The sequence below is a fragment of the Mustelus asterias genome, chromosome 14 (genome assembly GCF_964213995.1).
Source record: "Mustelus asterias chromosome 14, sMusAst1.hap1.1, whole genome shotgun sequence".
Lineage (NCBI taxonomy): Eukaryota > Metazoa > Chordata > Chondrichthyes > Carcharhiniformes > Triakidae > Mustelus > Mustelus asterias.
This window is the reverse complement of record NC_135814.1, coordinates 32,615,650-32,634,969: the sequence shown is the minus strand read 5'-3', so window position 1 is coordinate 32,634,969 and position 19,320 is coordinate 32,615,650. Positions and strand designations below refer to the sequence as shown.

Here is a 19,320-nt window from a genome sequence, read left to right as displayed (position 1 = left end):
GAAATTATAATGCTGGAGTTCTGAGTGGTGTTTGGAAATGTTTTAGTTCCTTAATTGTGATTTATGTAATGAATTGAATTACTTTTATTAACAACAGGTATTCAAAAGGAATGGAAATAAAATGTTATAGGAAACGGCATGAACCAGAAGAGCTGCCACTGACATAAGTGAAATGAACTGAATAGCATTCTGTATCTTTTATCGAATCATAGAATCCCTCCAGTGCAGGAGGCCATTTGTCCATCGAGTCTTCACTGACCTTCCAACAGAGCATCCTGCCCAGGCCCTATCCCCACAACCCCACGTACGTACCCTGCTAATCCCCCTAACCTACACATCTTGGGACACTAAGGGGCACTAAGGGACCTGCACATCTTTGTACTGTGGGAGTGAACTGGAGCACACGAAGGAAACCCACGCAGGCACGGGGGAGAATGTGCAAGCTCCACACAGACAGTGACCCAAGGCCGGAATTGAACCTGGGTCCCTGGCGCTGTGAGGCAGCAGTGCTAACCACTGTGCCACTGTGCTGCCCATATACTTTCAATCATGATGTTTACTGTCTGCATTAATATTCCAGTCCACCATACCTTACTGCTCCCCACGGAATTGCATGATCTTTTGGCTGTAAAACATTTTAATTGGCCATACATCAGCACATTATCTCAATCAATTGTTAGTACTCACCATCAGTTATCAGGGCTTTGCTTGTGAGGACTCTACCAAGCATGAACTTGACCACTGACAATATACTGCAGAGTATTCCACTAATGATGGAAACGCTAAAAAGGAAATCATCCTAAAAGAAGAATGCATATTTTAGTGCAATGACCAATTTTACCAATATGTAGCTTGCTTTACATTCAGACCGATTACTAGAATATCACTGAGAATTCAGACACATTAGTTTCTGTCAACAAAACAGAATGACCCATTTATATCAGAGAATGGTGTCATGAAGCAGAAACAATAATGCAAGTGTGGTGACAGCCACTTCAATCCAGGTGTCTTTTGCCTTCAGCTGTCATTGTTTAAAACATGCACAAGATGTATTTTTTAAAAACCCTGACTTTTGTCAAAAAGGAAAACACATGCTGACTGTGTTTTAAGAACCAAAATATTCCTGCTTTCAACATGACAAGAAATGAAGAGAAAGCCAAGATCCAAAACTGAGAATTGGGGCAATGGAAGTATTGAAGTGTGCAGTAGCACTATTATAAGGCCTCCCAAATCTTTTTTTGAATTTTACACAATCTCATGAAATGTCCATCTAAATGAGCGGAAATTCCGTGGCTGGGTGCACCATCGACAAGACCAGGAGATTCCATCGGTGTTAACAGCCGGAGGATTGCGGCCCTCCTTTTTGGTCGATAATTATTCCTACCCTTTTACCACCCTTTTACTATTTATGTGCCCTTGGACTTTGGGATTCCCTTTTATGTTGGCTGTCAGTCTCTTTTCATAATCTCTCATTTGCTTTTTCACCTCCTCTCTGAACCTTCTCTACTCAGCCTGGTTCCCAGTTGTGACACCTGTCTGACACCTATCATACTTTTTCTTCCTTGTCTTATTTTCGATCTCTTTTGTCATCAGGAAGCTCTGGATCTGTTTTCTCTACCTTTGCTTCTGAGGAGAATATACCTTGACTGTGTTCATCCTCCTTTATATGGAGCCTTTGTTCAACTTTCATTTTTCCTGCCAAAATTTGACTCCAAAATTATTCGGCACAAATCCATTCTTCTTCCCTAGTTAATTATTTTTACTCTGGATAGCTCATTGTCCTTTTCCATTGCCAACATAAACCTCGTGACATAATGATCACTGTTCCCTAAATATTCTCCGACTGTTACTTGATCCACTTGGCCCACTTAATTTCCAAATACCAGATCTTGCAGAGCCTTCTTGTTGAACAAGAAAAATACATACAGCTGGAGAAAACTTTCCAGAACACTGGGAACTCATGCCGCTCTCTGCCCCCTACAATATTACTTTCCCAGTCTAATATCAGATAATTAAAGGCCCCATTATAACTAATGTATAATTTTGTACCTCCTTGTAACTTCCTTGCAAATTTGTTCCTCTGTCCCATTAGTTGGTGGACCATAGTCTGCACCAAGTCTAATGGAATCTGTCCTTGACCCCTCAGGGACATCCTTGTTCTGCAGCACTGCATTGCTCTAATTATAAACAGTAAGAAGTCTCACAACGCCAGGTTAAAGTCCAACAGGTTTATTTGGAACCACGAGCTTTCGGAGCACAGATCCTTCATCAGGTGATTGGCCATTCCAGTCCATCGCCACATCATGGCTCATTAATGAATTTCACCACCTTTTCCCTTTTTCTTCCTTTCCTGAACATCTTGTAGAAACATAGAAACATAGAAAAACTACAGCACAAAACAGGCCCTTCAGCCCCACAAGTTGTGCCGAACATATCCCTACCTTTTAGGCATACCTATAACCCTCCATCCTATTAAGTCCCATGTACTCATCCAGGAGTCTCTTAAAAGACCCTATTGAGTTTGCCTCCACCACCACTGACGGCACAAATCCATTCTTCTTCCCTAGTTAATTATTTTTACTCTGGATAGCTCATTGTCCTTTTCCATCGCCCACCACCCTCTAAGTGAAAAACTTCCCCTAACATCTCCCCTGTACCTACCCCCCAGCACCTTAAACCTGTGTCCTCTCGTAGCAGCCATTTCCACCCTGGGAAAAAGCTTCTGAGAATCCACCCGATCTATGCCTCTCAACATCTTATATACCTCTATTAGGTCTCCTCTCATCCTACGTCTCTCCAAGGAGAAAAGACCGAGCTCCCTCAGTCTATCCTCATAAGGCATGCCACTCAATCCAGGCAATATCCTTGCAAATCTCCTCTGCACCCTTTCAATCTTTTCCACATCCTTCCTGTAATGAGGTGACCAGAACTGAGCACAGTACTCCAAGTGGGGTCTGACGAGGGTCTTATATAGCTGCATCATTATCCCCGGAGTCCTAAACTCAATCCCTCGAATGATAAAGGCCAGCACACCATACGCCTTCTTAACCACCTCCTCCACCTGCGGGGCCGATTTTAGAGTCCTATGGACCCGGACCTCAAGGTCCTTCTGATCCTCTACCGTACTAAGAGTCTTTCCCTTTATATTGTACTCCTTCATCCCATTTGACCTGCCAAAATGGACCACTACGCATTTATCTGGGTTGAAGTCCATCCGCCCAGTCTTGCATCCTATCTATGTCCCTCTGTAACTTCTGACATCTCTCCAGACTATCCACAACCCCACCAACCTTCGTGTCATCGGCAAACTTACCAACCCATCCCTCCACTTCTTCATCCAGGTCATTTATGAAAATGACAAACAGCAAGGGTCCCAGAACAGATCCCTGGGGCACACCACTGGTGACCGACCTCCAATTAGAAAAAGACCCATCTATACCCACTCTCTGCCTCCTTTGGGCAAGCTAGTTCTGGATCCACAGGGCAGCAGCCCCTTGGATCCCATGCCCTCTCACTTTTTCTAGAAGCCTTGCATGGGGGACCTTATCGAACGCCCAGAGCTGCTCTTCTTTGAACCAGGTCTCTTTTATAGCCACATCAAACTTCCACATGGCAATCTGAACCTGCAACTCACCAATCTTATTTATTACGCTCAATGCATTGACGCAAATGTACAATAATCCGGAGTTCGACTTTATTACTTTCTCCCTTACTCTGAACTCACCTTTTAACTTATTACTCCAAGTTCTAGTGCTGTTTATCTCTCTTGGTATTCTGTGCACATTAATATTCCTCTCTGATATTATCTCCTGGCTCTCACACCCCTGTACATGGTTTTGGGAGTAATCAGGAGATTGCTACTTTTGAGGTCCTGTTTACTAATTTCCTACCTAGCTCCCTAAATTCTGACTGCAGGACCACATTGCCCTTTCTGCTTTTGTTCTTTGTACCAATGTGGATCACGGCTGCTAGCTGTTAACCGTCCCCCTTCAGGGTGGTCTGCAGTTGCACAATGACATCCCTGACCCTGACACCAGGAAGGCAACACACCATCCTGGATTCACATCAGTGGCCACACAAACACCTATCTATTCCTCTATCAAAACACATATCACTATTGCTCTTCCATTCTTCCTTGTACCCTTCTCCCCCACCCCTGTACAGCTGAGCCACCCACAGTGTCATGGATTTGTTATGGCTGCACACCCCAAATGAACCATCACTCTCATCAGTATTCAGAACTGAATACCGTTTGGAGAGTGCATTGTACTCAGAAGACTCCTGCATTATCTGCCTGTTTCTTTTTGACTGCCTAGTGGTCATTAATTCTCTCCTTCCTGCATACTCTTAAGCTATTGCCTGACCACACCAATTAATGTGCTATCCACAAAGTTCTCAACCTCATGGATGCACTGCAGTGAAGCTAGCTGGTGCACAAGTTCTGAAACCCAATATTCAAGCTGCTGCATCTGTTGGAACTTTCTGCTTAAATGGTTATGGGACATGGAAAGCATCCCACATAGCACAGGATGTGCACTTCAGAGGCTGGAGCAGCCCTGCCATTTCTCTATTTGTTTGTCAACATTTCTTCTGGTAATAATCCCTAGAAATACTAATAAACCTTACCGATACTAATTACCCTTACTGTTATTAATAACCCTTACTGTTATGGAGGTACGTTGATTTCAGATATTAAGTATTTATGGGGCTGATTAGATAGTTATGATTAAGTATAGGACTGATGAGATAGTTCTACAGAGAACTAACATGGACTTGATGGGTCAAATAGCCACTTTCTGTGTTGTACTGACTGTATGGCAGTTCCCTCAGCAATCTGCCTCCATGCTTAGATCCTCTTTTTGGTTCCTAATCGGCCCCATCTCTTCGCTTCCTATATTTTCATTATTTATATGCTGTAGAAAACTTTGGGATTCCATTTTATGTGAGTTATCAGTCTCTTCTCATGCTCTCTTTTTGCTTCTCTTATTCCCCTTTACACATCCCCTCAGAATTTTTTTATTTTTGGCCAGCTTTTCACTTGAATAAACAACCTGACACTTACCATATATACCCATGTAATAATCGATTTCGTATAAAACTCAACCCACGATCTTTGGCTTTAAAAATCATAGTTTTCATTTTAAACATATAAAAGTCAAACTTAGTTTTTCAGGGATCAAAATCCCAAAATGTTACTTTTCATTTCCTTAGACCCTTGGGCAGGAACAGGATTCTCACTTCTTTGTGATTCTGTCTGAACCCACACAAAGAGCTGTTGATAAATGAATCCCAGTGTACCCCACTCTGCTCACCCTCCCTGGGACTCCTCACTTCCTCGGGTACATAGAGCCCCAACTTGGAAAGCTTTGCTCCAAAAGTCAAGCTTGAATTTTCCCATTATGAGTTGGCTGATGGAAAATTCATGACAGAGCTGTTAATGTAAGACATTTTAATTTAATTACTTGACAGATCAGACAGTTAACAGTTATAGTGAGGTCTTGCACCTCATTATGTTTATCAACAAGAAGCCAAATGTGTTTCTGGCACTCTCCCTTAATTGAAATTTATTCGTTGACATATTTATTTACCTTATCAATCAGGATGCTCGCACTGAGGGAGAAATCACACAAACAGTAGAGGCCTCACAAACTGCAATGCTGGCTGGACCACTGCATTCCATTGAACCATCCCCACCCATATTGACCTATCATCAGAGAGTTGTCCTTTGGAATTCTGGGGATTGTAGTGAATTCCACCCCATCTTGATCTGATTGGATCAAAGCCCCTGAAAATCAATTTGATTGACAGGTAACTTGCATCCAATCTCTGCGCTGTCCAAGCATTCAGGAAATGATGGAGCCACCTGAGTCACGAAGCAACCAATCAGATACATGAAAAGTATCTGCCGGAGCCTAGGCCTCCATGGGGCAGTGACCGCAGTGTTTTGTACCTGGGCCCTAACTATCTGTGTCTGCACCTCAGCAACCTTACTCACCACACTTTGTGCATTTACACCAGTGCTTCCCAAATATTTTCCCAGCGTGACCCCATTTTAATTCCTCAGACTTTCTGTGACCCCAGAATGAAAGTCTGGGAAGTAGGAGAGCTGTTGGGCGGGGATTGCTTTAGTTGTTGAGCAGTTTTAGCCCCAAGGGCAACCAGCAGTCACTACTGGGCAGACCATCTCTGCAGCAATGCTGGCAGCTTGAAGAGGCACACACTTTCCTTAAAAGAAACACGGTTCTCAGGTTTTTGTTTTCAATTTAAAATAGAACCCCCCGGGATAGTGACAGCTCACGACTGTCCCATAGGATGTGACACTGGACAAGATGAGCTTCTTCCCAATCAGGTCACCTACCCTTTCTCTTTCGGGATATGTGGGTAGTTTGCGAATACGGTACATTATCTTATTCCCCCCCCGCCCTGCCCCGCCCCGCCCCACCCCCAGTCTTTACAAGCTCAGTGTTTGTATTGAGGTTTCAGGCTGAGGGTGACGGTTGTGTCGTGGCACACTCTGGCATCGTCAAAAAACTGCAGACTTCGTTAGCAACAAAGGGTGTTACGAGAAACTAGGTACAGGAGTTGCGGCTCCAGGCTGCCCTGGAGCTGTGCTCCAATCTTTATGATGTTAACTACATGGCTGCCAGGTGATTCCTGCCTGAGAGAGGGCTTCACCCTGTCATGTGATCACTTACTCTCAGTTCCCCATTTGTTCCTCAAGTCAAGTGACTTCTTCTGCTATGCTGTCTTAAAGAGACAGACACCACATACACAGCAGTCTTAAAGAAACAGACACCACTTACACAGCAGTGACGCACCTTCAAAGTAGACAGCAACTGTCTTTTTAGCTGACAATTCTGAAGCAACGACTTCAAAAATCATAAATTCCTTCTGCAAATGTTCATCCAGTCCAAGTATCGCAGCAAAACTTTTCACAGCCTTTTTTGCAGGGATCGAGCCTCAGAAAACTGGCGGGCAGGTTTTGGGGAGTCAGGAGGTGAGTGACTCACCGCAGAATTCCCAGTTTATGACCTACTCTTTTGTATGGGTGGTCCAGTTTAGTTTCAGGGCAATGCTAACCCCAGGATGATCTTAGCGAGAGATTCAGTGATGGGTAATGCTATTGAATGTCAAGGAGAATCATAGAATCCATACAGTGCAGAAGGAGGCTATTTGGCCCATTGAGCCTACACTGATAACAATCCCACCCATGTCCTATCCCTGTAACCCCACATATATACCCTGCGAATCCCCTTGACACTAAGGGGCAACTTAGCATGGCCAATCAACCTAACCCGCACATCTTTGGACAGTGGGAAGAAACCGGAGCACCCGGAGGAAACCCACGCAGACACTGCGAGAACATGCAAACTCCACATAGACAGTGACCTGAGGCCGGAATTGAATCCGGATCCCTGGCGCTGTGAAGCAACAATGCTAACCACTATGCCACCATAGATGAGGGTGCCATGGTAGCACAGAGATGGGTAGAATTACTCTTGTAGGAGGTGGTCATTTCCTGGTACTTCTATGGTGTGAATGTTACTTGCCTCTTATCAACCCAAGCCTGAATGTTGTCCAGGTCTTGCTGCATGTGACATGGACTGCATTAATATCGGAGAAGTTGCAACTTTTATCGAATATTATACAATCATAAGCAAATGTCCCCATTTCCGGCCTTATGTTGAAGCAGGTAATTCATGAAGCAAATGAAGATGGTTGGAGCTAGCAAATTAACATCAAACATGGATTTAGATCTGATACATAATTGTCTCATCTCACTTTTTTGATGAAGTCTGGGGACTTGTGCCTGGATTGGGTGAGCTGTCCCACAGACTAATCAACAACAACCTGTCATACTCACTAAATCATACCTTACATCTAAAGTCCCAGACTCCTCTGTTGCCATCGCTGGATATATCCTAACTTACCGCAAAGACAAACCCACCAAGGTCAATAGGCAGACCCATCAGAGATGGTAGATAGCCGGGAGAGAGTTGCCCTAGAAATCCTCCACGTTAACTCCCAACCCCATGAAATGTCATGGCATCGGGTTAAACATGGGCAAGGAAACCGGAGCACCCAGAGCAAACCCATGCAGACACGGGGAGAACATGCAAACTCGACACAGACAGTGACCTGACAGCTAAAAAGACAGTTGCTGTCTACTTTGAAGGTGCGTCACTGCTGATTAATACCTTCTGTACCCCCTTCAACTGATGAATCTGGACTTCTCCGTATCAAACGCCACTTGGAGGAAGCACTGAGGGTAGCAAGAGGAATGTACTCTGGGCAGTGAACTTCAATGGCCATGACCAAGAGTGGCTTGGCAGCCCCACTACTGACTGAGTTGACCAACTCCTAAGGAATATAGATGTCTAGGCCCGCAGCAAGTTATGAAAAAAACAAGAAGGAAAGACCTACTTGATGCCCCCTTACCAATCTACTGCAGGTGCATCTATGACAGTATAAGCCAGAAGTGACCACCATGCAGCCTTGTTGATCAAAGACCTGTCTTCATACTGATAACACTGTCTACTCTGTTGTGAGGCTCTACCACCATGCTAAACGGGTTAGATTTAGAACAAATTTAGATTTAGCTGCATTCAGGAAGTGCTGAGGGCCAACAGCAGCATCATAGTTGTATTCAACCACAATCTGTAATCCCATGTTCCTACATATACCTCATTCTACCATTACCACCAAGTGTAGAAATCAACTCTGCTTCAATGAGAACAGCAGGAGTGCATGCCTGGAGGAGCATCAGGCAGGTAAAGGTAAAGTTGCCTTAGTCCCAGATGATCAAAGGCTGTTTTCCCCTTTGTGCAGGCCAGCTGACTGGCAGTGATTTAACCTGAGGATCATCACACCTCATGAGAGGGGCAAAGGTTGAGAAGGCAGGCTTTCTAAAACATCAGGCAGCCCTAAAATAAATACTCTCCACTTGCCTGGATGACAGCAGCTACAACAATACTCAAGAAGTTTAATACTGTCCAGGACACAGCAGCCTCCTGCTTGATCAGCAACCTCCACATCACCACCATCACTCATTGGGAACATCTACAAGACACCCTGCAGAAACTTGCAAAGGCCCCTTTGACAGCGCCTTGGAGGATAAGGGCAACAGAAACATGGGAACACCATCAACTGCAAATTCCACTCCTTGTCGCATGCTACATACCATCCTGACTTGTAAATATGTCATCATTCCTTCACTATCGCTGTGGCAAAACCCTGGAGCTCCCTCCCTAACAGCACTGTGGGTGTCCCTACACCATATGGATTACAGCGGTTCAAGGTGGCTCACCACCACCTTCTCAAGAGCAAACAGAGATGGGCAACAAATGCTGATGCTCGCCAATGACACTCATATTCCATGAAAGAGTAAAAATAAACTACCCTGAGGAACTCCTACGGAGACTTTTAAAGACATATTAAACACATTAAATATATTGTGCCACTAGTGCTAATAGGCAGAACTGCTGGTTCTAAGAGTCCATTGTAGTATGATTAAACTCCATCCATCAGATACTTCCTATTTGCTTTTATATATCAATAACCACGGGATAATTTTAACGTGCTCCTCAAACCATAGGATAATGAGCTTGATTGTATCCCACCTTCCTCTATTCTCCTTCATCTGCTCTCGAAGGGCTTCCTTCACTCATGCTCAGTGCAATCAATTAATTAAAGTTGACATTCTGTGACTCACAACTCACTTTTCAGCAGCTTACTTTTCCCACAGGAATTCTTGTGAACAACTTTAAAATACCGCAGAATGGAGATAAAGCAAAACGAAATAGCTCAGTGACCCGTGAGATAAAAGACAAAGGAATTCTGTCTTGTTAGTTTAATACAGGTAGTATCAGCCTATCAAAATCCAAAACAAGGAACGGAGGAAAATCTCGTGTGTTATCTTGAAGAAAAAGTGCTGAGTGCAAATGAAATTGATGCATACATTGCCGTAAGAAGCAAGAGGCACAAGGAACCCTTAAATGTGAATAATTCTAAAATAATTCATGCTAAAAGGAATTTAGCAGTCCTTTGAATCTTCAGACCTAGAAATTCAATGGGTGCTGCATTTGCTGCACAGCTGTGTAACAGCTGCCTGAGGGCCTAATGTGGTTGTGTTTATTCTCCACCAATAGCGTGTCACCCACCAGGTATGTTAAGATTGCTAAGTGGGTATTTGTAGTGTGCACTAAGACTGGAGATGAACCTATTCTTGCAAATCGGGGGTTGAATGCCGTTTGCTGACCCATTTGAGGAACTAGTTAGCAAATGGTGCATCGTGATGACGCATGTTTCTACTGTGGTCAGTTTGTACTGCGGTCAGTTTGTACTGTAGTCAGTTTGTACCGCAGTCAGTTTGTACTGTGGTCAGTTTCTACTACAGTCAGTGTGTACCGTGGTCAGTTTGTGCCGTGGTCAGTTTATACCATGGTCAGTTTGTACCATGATCAATTTGTACTGTGGTCAGTTTGTACCATGGTCAGTTTGTACCATGGTCAGATTGTACTGCGGTCAGATTGTACTGCGGTCAGATTGTACTGCAGTCAGTTTCTACCATGGTCAGTTTGTACTGCGGTCAGATTTTACTGCAGTCCGTTTGTATTGCGGTCAGTTTGTACTGCAGTCAGTTTTTACTGCGGTCAGTTTATACTGTGGTCAGTTTCTACTGTGGTCAGTTTCTACTGCGGTCAATTAGTTTGTACTGCAGTCAGTTTGTGCCACGGCCAGTTTGTGCCATGGTCACTTTCTACTGTGGTCAGATTGTACTGCGGTCAGTTTCTATTGTGGTCACTTTCTACTGCAGTCAGTTTGTACTGTGGTCAGATTGTACTGCGGTCAGTTTGTACTGCGGTCAGTTTGTACTGCGGTCAGTTTGCACTGCGGTCAGTTTGTACTGCGGTTAGATTGTACTGCGGTCAGTTTGTTTTGTGGCCAGTTTCTACTGCGGTCAGATTGTACTGCAGTCAGTTTGTACTGAGGTCAGTTTGTACTGCGATCAGTTTGTGCCACGGTCAGTTTGTACAGCGGTCAGTTGGAACTGCTGTCAGATGGTACTGCTGTCAGATGGTACTGCTGTCAGATGGTACTGCGGTCAGTTTGTACTGCGGTCAGTTTGTACTGCGGTCAGTTGGTACTGCTGTCAGATTGTACTGCGGTCAGTTTGTACTGTGGTCAGTTTGTACTGCAGTCAGATTGTACTGTGGTCAGTTTCTACTGTGGTCAGTCAGTTTGTACCGTGGTCAGTTTGTACTGCGGTCAGATTGTACTGCGGTCAGATTGTACTGTGGTCAGTTTCTACTGCTTCAGTCAGTTTGTAGTATGGTTAGTTTGTACTGCGGTCGGTTTGTACTGCGGTCAGATTGTACTGCGGACAGATTGTACTGCGGTCAGTTTGTACTGCGGTCAGTTTGTACTGCGGACAGTTCGTACTGCGGTCAGTTTGCACTGCGGTCAGTTTGTACTGCGGTCAGTTTGTACTGCGGTCAGATTGTACTGCGGTCAGTTTGTACTGCGGTCAGATTGAACTGCGGTCGGTTTGTACGGCGGTCAGATTGTACTGCGGTCAGTTTGTACTGCGGTCAGTTTGTACTGCGGTCAGATTGAACTGCGGTCAGTTTGTACTGCGGTCAGTTTGTACTGCGGTCAGATTGAACTGCGGTCAGTTTGTACTGCGGTCAGATTGTCCTGCAGTCAGATTGTACTGCGGTCAGTCTGTACTGCGGTCAGATTTACTGCGGTCAGTTTGTACTGCGGTCAGTTTGTACTGCGGTCAGATTTACTGCGGTCAGTTTGTACTGCGGTCAGTTTGTACTACGCTCAGTTTGTACTGCAGTCAGATTGTACTGCGGTCAGTTTGTACTGCAGTCAGATTGTACTGCGGTCAGTTTGTACTGCGGTCAGTTTGCACTGCGGTCAGTTTGTACTGCGGTTAGATTGCACTGCGGTCAGTTTGTTTTGTGGCCAGTTTCTACTGCGGTCAGATTGTACTGCAGTCAGTTTGTACTGTGGTCAGTTTGTACTGCGGTCAGTTTGTATTGTGGCCAGTTTCTACTGCGGTCAGATTGTACTGCGGTCAGTTTGTACTGCGGTTAGATTGTACTGCGGTCAGTTTCTACTGCGGTCAGATTGTACTGTGGTCAGTTTGTACTCCGTTCAGATTATACTGCGGTCAGTTTCTACTGCGGTCAGATTGTACTGCGGTCAGTTTGTACTGCGGTCAGTTTGTACTGCGGTCAGTTTGCACTGCGGTCAGTTTGTACTGCGGTTAGATTGTACTGCGGTCAGTTTGTTTTGTGGCCAGTTTCTACTGCGGTCAGATTGTACTGCAGTCAGTTTGTACTGTGGTCAGTTTGTACTGCGGTCAGTTTGTATTGTGGCCAGTTTCTACTGCGGTCAGATTGTACTGCGGTCAGATTGTACTGCGGTCAGTTTGTTTTGTGGCCAGTTTCTACTGCGGTCAGATTGTACTGCGGTCAGTATGTACTGCGGTCAGTTTGTACTGCAGTCAGTTTCTACTGCGGTCAGTTTGTACTGCGGTCAGTTTGTACTGCGGTCAGATTGTACTGCGGTCAGATTGTACTGCGGACAGTTCGTACTGCGGTCAGTTTGTACTGCGGTCAGATTGTACTGCGGTCAGTTTGTACTGTGGTCAGTTTGTACTGTGGTCAGTTTGTACTGCGGTCAGATTGAACTGCGGTCAGTTTGTACTGTAGTCAGTTTGTACTACGGTCAGTTTGTACTGCAGACAGTTCGTACTGCGGTCAGTTTGTACTGCAGTCAGTTTCTACTGCGGTCAGTTTGTACTGCGGTCAGTTTGTACTGCGGTCAGATTGTACTGCGGTCAGTTTGTACTGCGGTCAGTTTGTACTGCGGTCAGTTTGTACTGCAGTCATATTGTACTGCGATCAGATTGTACTGTGGTGAGTTCATACTGCGGTCAGATTGTACTGTGATCAGTTTGTACTGCGGTCAGTTTGTACTGTGATCAGTTTGTACTGCGGTCAGTTTGTACTGCGATCAGATTGTACTGTGGTGAGTTCATACTGCGGTCAGATTGTACTGTGATCAGTTTGTACTGCGGTCAGTTTGTACTGTGATCAGTTTGTACTGCAGTCATATTGTACTGCGGTCAGTTTGTACTGCAGTCATATTGTACTGCGATCAGATTGTACTGTGGTGAGTTCATACTGCGGTCAGATTGTACTGTGATCAGTTTGTACTGCGGTCAGTTTGTACTGTGATCAGTTTGTACTGCGGTCAGTTTGTACTGCGATCAGATTGTACTGTGGTGAGTTCATACTGCGGTCAGATTGTACTGTGATCAGTTTGTACTGCGGTCAGTTTGTACTGCGGTCAGTTTGTACTGCGGTCAGTTTCTACTACGGTCAGTTTGTACTGCGGTCAGTTTGTACTGCGGTCAGTTTGTACTGCGGTCAGATTGTACTGCGGTCAGTTTGTACTGCGGTCATATTGTACTGCGATCAGATTGTACTGTGGAAAGTTCATACTGCGGTCAGATTGTACTGCGGTCAGATTGTACTGCGGTCAGTTTCAACTACGGTCAGTTTGTACTGCGGTCAGTTTCTACTGCGGTCAGATTGTACTGCGGTCAGTTTGTACCACGGTCAGTTTGAACCACGGTCAGTTTGAACCACGGTCAGTTTGTACTGCGGTCAGATTGTACTGCAGTCAGTTTGTACCGCGGTCAGATAGGTACGGTGGTCAGTTTCTACGGTGGTCTGTTTGTACTGCGGTCAGTTTGTACCATGGCCAGATTCGTACTGCGGCCAGTTTGTACTGCAGTCAGTTTGTACTGCGGTCAGTTTCTACTGCGGTCAGTTTCTACCACGGTCAGTTTGTACTGCGGTCAGTTTGTACTGCGGTCAGATTGTACTGCGGTCAGTTTGTACTTCAGTCAGATTGTACTGCGGTCAGATTGTACTGCGGTCAGTTTCTACTGCGGTCAATTTCTACTGTGGTCAGTTTCTACTGTGGTCAGTTTCTACTGCGGTCAATTAGTTTGTACTGCAGTCAGTTTGTGCCACGGCCAGTTTGTGCCATGGTCACTTTCTACTGTGGTCAGATTGTACTGCGGTCAGTTTCTATTGTGGTCACTTTCTACTGCAGTCAGTTTGTACTGTGGTCAGACTGTATCGTGGTCAGTTTGTACTGCGGTCAGTTTGTACTGAGGTCAGTTTGTACTGAGGTCAGTTTGTACTGCGATCAGTTTGTGCCACGGTCAGTTTGTACAGCGGTCAGTTGGTACTGCTGTCGGATGGTACTGCTGTCAGATGGTACTGCTGTCAGATGGTACTGCGGTCAGTTTGTACTGCGGTCAGTTGGTACTGCTGTCAGATTGTACTGCGGTCAGTTTGTACTGCGGTCAGTTTGTACTGCAGTCAGATTGGACTGTGGTCAGTTTCTACTGTGGTCAGTCAGTTTGTACCGTGGTCAGTTTGTACTGCGGTCAGATTGTACTGCGGTCAGATTGTACTGTGGTCAGTTTCTACTGCTTCAGTCAGTTTGTAGTATGGTTAGTTTGTACTGCGGTCGGTTTGTACTGCGGTCAGATTGTACTGTGGACAGATTGTACTGCGGTCAGTTTGTACTGCGGTCAGTTTGTACTGCGGACAGTTCGTACTGCGGTCAGTTTGCACTGCGGTCAGTTTGTACTGCGGTCAGATTGTACTGCGGTCAGTTTGTACTGCGGTCAGATTGAACTGTGGTCGGTTTGTACGGCGGTCAGATTGTACTGCGGTCAGATTGTACCGCGGTCAGTTTGTACTGCGGTCAGTTTGTACTGCGGTCAGATTGAACTGCGGTCAGTTTGTACTGCGGTCAGTTTGTACTGCGGTCAGATTGTACTGCAGTCAGATTGTACTGCGGTCAGTTTGTACTGCGGTCAGATTTACTGCGGTCAGTTTGTACTGCGGTCAGTTTGTACTACGCTCAGTTTGTACTGCAGTCAGATTGTACTGCGGTCAGTTTGTACTGCAGTCAGATTGTACTGCGGTCAGTTTGTACTGCGGTCAGTTTGCACTGCGGTCAGTTTGTACTGCGGTTAGATTGCACTGCGGTCAGTTTGTTTTGTGGCCAGTTTCTACTGCGGTCAGATTGTACTGCAGTCAGTTTGTACTGTGGTCAGTTTGTACTGCAGTCAGTTTGTATTGTGGCCAGTTTCTACTGCGGTCAGATTGTACTGCGGTCAGTTTGTACTGCGGTTAGATTATACTGCGGTCAGTTTCTACTGCGGTCAGATTGTACTGCGGTCAGTTTGTACTGCGGTCAGTTTGTACTGCGGTCAGTTTGCACTGCGGTCAGTTTGTACTGCGGTTAGATTGTACTGCGGTCAGTTTGTTTTGTGGCCAGTTTCTACTGCGGTCAGATTGTACTGCAGTCAGTTTGTACTGAGGTCAGTTTGTACTGCGATCAGTTTGTGCCACGGTCAGTTTGTACAGCGGTCAGTTGGTACTGCTGTCAGATGGTACTGCTGTCAGATGGTACTGCGGTCAGTTTGTACTGCGGTCAGTTGGTACTGCTGTCAGATTGTACTGCGGTCAGTTTGTACTGTGGTCAGTTTGTACTGCAGTCAGATTGTACTGTGGTCAGTTTCTACTGTGGTCAGTCAGTTTGTACCGTGGTCAGTTTGTACTGCGGTCAGATTGTACTGCGGTCAGATTGTACTGTGGTCAGTTTCTACTGCTTCAGTCAGTTTGTAGTATGGTTAGTTTGTACTGCGGTCGGTTTGTACTGCGGTCAGATTGTACTGCGGACAGATTGTACTGCGGTCAGTTTGTACTGCGGTCAGTTTGTACTGCGGACAGTTCGTACTGCGGTCAGTTTGCACTGCGGTCAGTTTGTACTGCGGTCAGTTTGTACTGCGGTCAGATTGTACTGCGGTCAGTTTGTACTGCGGTCAGATTGAACTGCGGTCGGTTTGTACGGCGGTCAGATTGTACTGCGGTCAGATTGTACCGCGGTCAGTTTGTACTGCGGTCAGTTTGTACTGCGGTCAGATTGAACTGCGATCAGATTGTACTGTGGTGAGTTCATACTGCGGTCAGTTTGTACTGCGGTCAGTTTGTACTGCAGTCATATTGTACTGCGATCAGATTGTACTGTGGTGAGTTCATACTGCGGTCAGTTTGTACTGCGGTCAGTTTGTACTGCGGTCAGTTTGTACTGCGGTCAGTTTGTACTGCAGTCATATTGTACTGCGGTCAGTTTGTACTGCGGTCAGTTTGTACTGCGGTCAGATTGTACTGCGGTCAGATTGTACTGTGATCAGTTTGTACTGCGGTCAGTTTGTACTGCGGTCAGATTGTACTGTGATCAGTTTGTACTGCGGTCAGTTTGTACTGCGGTCAGATTGTACTGCGGTCAGTTTGTACTGCGGTCAGATTGTACTGCAGTCATATTGTACTGCGATCAGATTGTACTGTGGTGAGTTCATACAGTGGTCAGATTGTACTGTGATCAGTTTGTACTGCGGTCAGTTTGTACTGCGGTCAGTTTGTACTGCGATCAGATTGTACTGTGGTCAGTTTGTACTGCAGTCAGTTTCTACTGCGGTCAGTTTGTACTGCGGTCAGTTTGTACTGCGGTCAGTTGGTACTGCTGTCAGATTGTACTGCGGTCAGTTTGTACTGCGGTCAGTTTGTACTGCAGTCAGATTGGACTGTGGTCAGTTTCTACTGTGGTCAGTCAGTTTGTACCGTGGTCAGTTTGTACTGCGGTCAGATTGTACTGCGGTCAGATTGTACTGTGGTCAGTTTCTACTGCTTCAGTCAGTTTGTAGTATGGTTAGTTTGTACTGCGGTCGGTTTGTACTGCGGTCAGATTGTACTGTGGACAGATTGTACTGCGGTCAGTTTGTACTGCGGTCAGTTTGTACTGCGGACAGTTCGTACTGCGGTCAGTTTGCACTGCGGTCAGTTTGTACTGCGGTCAGATTGTACTGCGGTCAGTTTGTACTGCGGTCAGATTGAACTGTGGTCGGTTTGTACGGCGGTCAGATTGTACTGCGGTCAGATTGTACCGCGGTCAGTTTGTACTGCGGTCAGTTTGTACTGCGGTCAGATTGAACTGCGGTCAGTTTGTACTGCGGTCAGTTTGTACTGCGGTCAGATTGTACTGCAGTCAGATTGTACTGCGGTCAGTTTGTACTGCGGTCAGATTTACTGCGGTCAGTTTGTACTGCGGTCAGTTTGTACTACGCTCAGTTTGTACTGCGGTCAGATTGTACTGCGGTCAGTTTGTACTGCGGTCAGTTTGTACTGCAGTCAGATTGTACTGCGGTCAGTTTGTACTGCGGTCAGTTTGCACTGCGGTCAGTTTGTACTGCGGTTAGATTGCACTGCGGTCAGTTTGTTTTGTGGCCAGTTTCTACTGCGGTCAGATTGTACTGCAGTCAGTTTGTACTGTGGTCAGTTTGTACTGCAGTCAGTTTGTATTGGGGCCAGTTTCTACTGCGGTCAGATTGTACTGCGGTCAGTTTGTACTGCGGTTAGATTATACTGCGGTCAGTTTCTACTGCGGTCAGATTGTACTGCGGTCAGTTTGTACTGTGGTCAGTTTGTACTGCGGTCAGTTTGCACTGCGGTCAGTTTGTACTGCGGTTAGATTGTACTGCGGTCAGTTTGTTTTGTGGCCAGTTTCTACTGCGGTCAGATTGTACTGCAGTCAGTTTGTACTGTGGTCAGTTTGTACTGCGGTCAGTTTGTATTGTGGCCAGTTTCTACTGCGGTCAGATTGTACTGCAGTCAGATTGTACTGCGGTCAGTTTGTTTTGTGGCCAGTTTCTACTGCGGTCAGAATGTACTGCGGTCAGTATGTACTGCGGTCAGTTTGTACTGCAGTCAGTTTCTACTGCGGTCAATTTGTACTGCGGTCAGTTTGTACTGCGGTCAGATTGTACTGCGGTCAGATTGTACTGCGGTCAGATTGTACTGCGGACAGTTCGTACTGTGGTCAGTTTGTACTGCGGTCAGATTGTACTGCGGACAGTTTGTACTGCGGTCAGTTTGTACTGCGGTCAGATTGTACTGCGGACAGTTCGTACTGCGGTCAGTTTGTACTGCGGTCAGATTGTACTGCGGACAGTTCGTACTGCGGTCAGTTTGTACTGCGGTCAGTTTGTACTGCGGTCAGTTTGTACTGCGGTCAGTTTGTACTGCGGTCAGATTGAACTGCGGTCAGTTTGTACTGTAGTCAGTTTGTACTGCGGTCAGATTGAACTACGGTCAGTTTGTACTGCAGACAGTTCGTACTGCGGTCAGTTTGTACTGCAGTCAGTTTCTACTGCGGTCAGTTTGTACTGCGGTCGGTTTGTACTGCGGTCAGATTGTACTGCGGTCAGTTTGTACTGCGGTCAGTTTGTACTGCGGTCAGTTTGTACTGCAGTCATATTGTACTGCGATCAGATTGTACTGTGGTGAGTTCATACTGCGGTCAGATTGTACTGTGATCAGTTTGTACTGCGGTCAGTTTGTACTGCGGTCAGATTGTACTGTGATCAGATTGTACTGCGGTCAGTTTGTACGGCGGTCAGTTTGTACTGCGGACAGTTCGTACTGCGGTCAGTTTGCACTGCGGTCAGTTTGTACTGCGGTCAGTTTGTACTGCGGTCAGATTGTACTGCGGTCAGTTTGTACTGCGGTCAGATTGAACTGTGGTCGGTTTGTACGGCGGTCAGATTGTACTGCGGTCAGATTGTACCGCGGTCAGTTTGTACTGCGGTCAGTTTGTACTGCGGTCAGATTGAACTGCGGTCAGTTTGTACTGCGGTCAGTTTGTACTGCGGTCAGATTGTACTGCAGTCAGATTGTACTGCGGTCAGTTTGTACTGCGGTCAGATTTACTGCGGTCAGTTTGTACTGCGGTCAGTTTGTACTACGCTCAGTTTGTACTGCAGTCAGATTGTACTGCGGTCAGTTTGTACTGCAGTCAGAATGTACTGCGGTCAGTTTGTACTGCGGTCAGTTTGTACTGCGGTCAGTTTGCACTGCGGTCAGTTTGTACTGCGGTTAGATTGCACTGCGGTCAGTTTGTTTTGTGGCCAGTTTCTACTGCGGTCAGATTGTACTGCAGTCAGTTTGTACTGTGGTCAGTTTGTACTGCAGTCAGTTTGTACTGTGGTCAGTTTGTACTGCAGTCAGTTTGTATTGTGGCCAGTTTCTACTGCGGTCAGATTGTACTGCGGTCAGATTGTACTGCGGTCAGTTTCTACTGCGGTTAGATTGTACTGCGGTCAGTTTCTACTGCGGTCAGATTGTACTGTGGTCAGTTTGTACTCCGTTCAGATTATAC

The 19,320-nt window shown here is 45.9% G+C and overlaps 1 protein-coding gene across 1 annotated transcript in view; it reads right to left on the bottom strand.

Annotated features, from left to right (window-relative positions):
* The window catches only part of tmem163a (transmembrane protein 163a), a 185,536-nt gene that overhangs the window by 10,187 nt on the left and 156,029 nt on the right, over positions 1 to 19,320 (bottom strand). Inside the window, exon 6 of the mRNA XM_078229162.1 lies at positions 688 to 799. Within this exon, the coding sequence (XP_078085288.1) occupies positions 688 to 799 (112 nt within the window). The remainder of the gene's footprint in view (positions 1 to 687; positions 800 to 19,320) is intronic.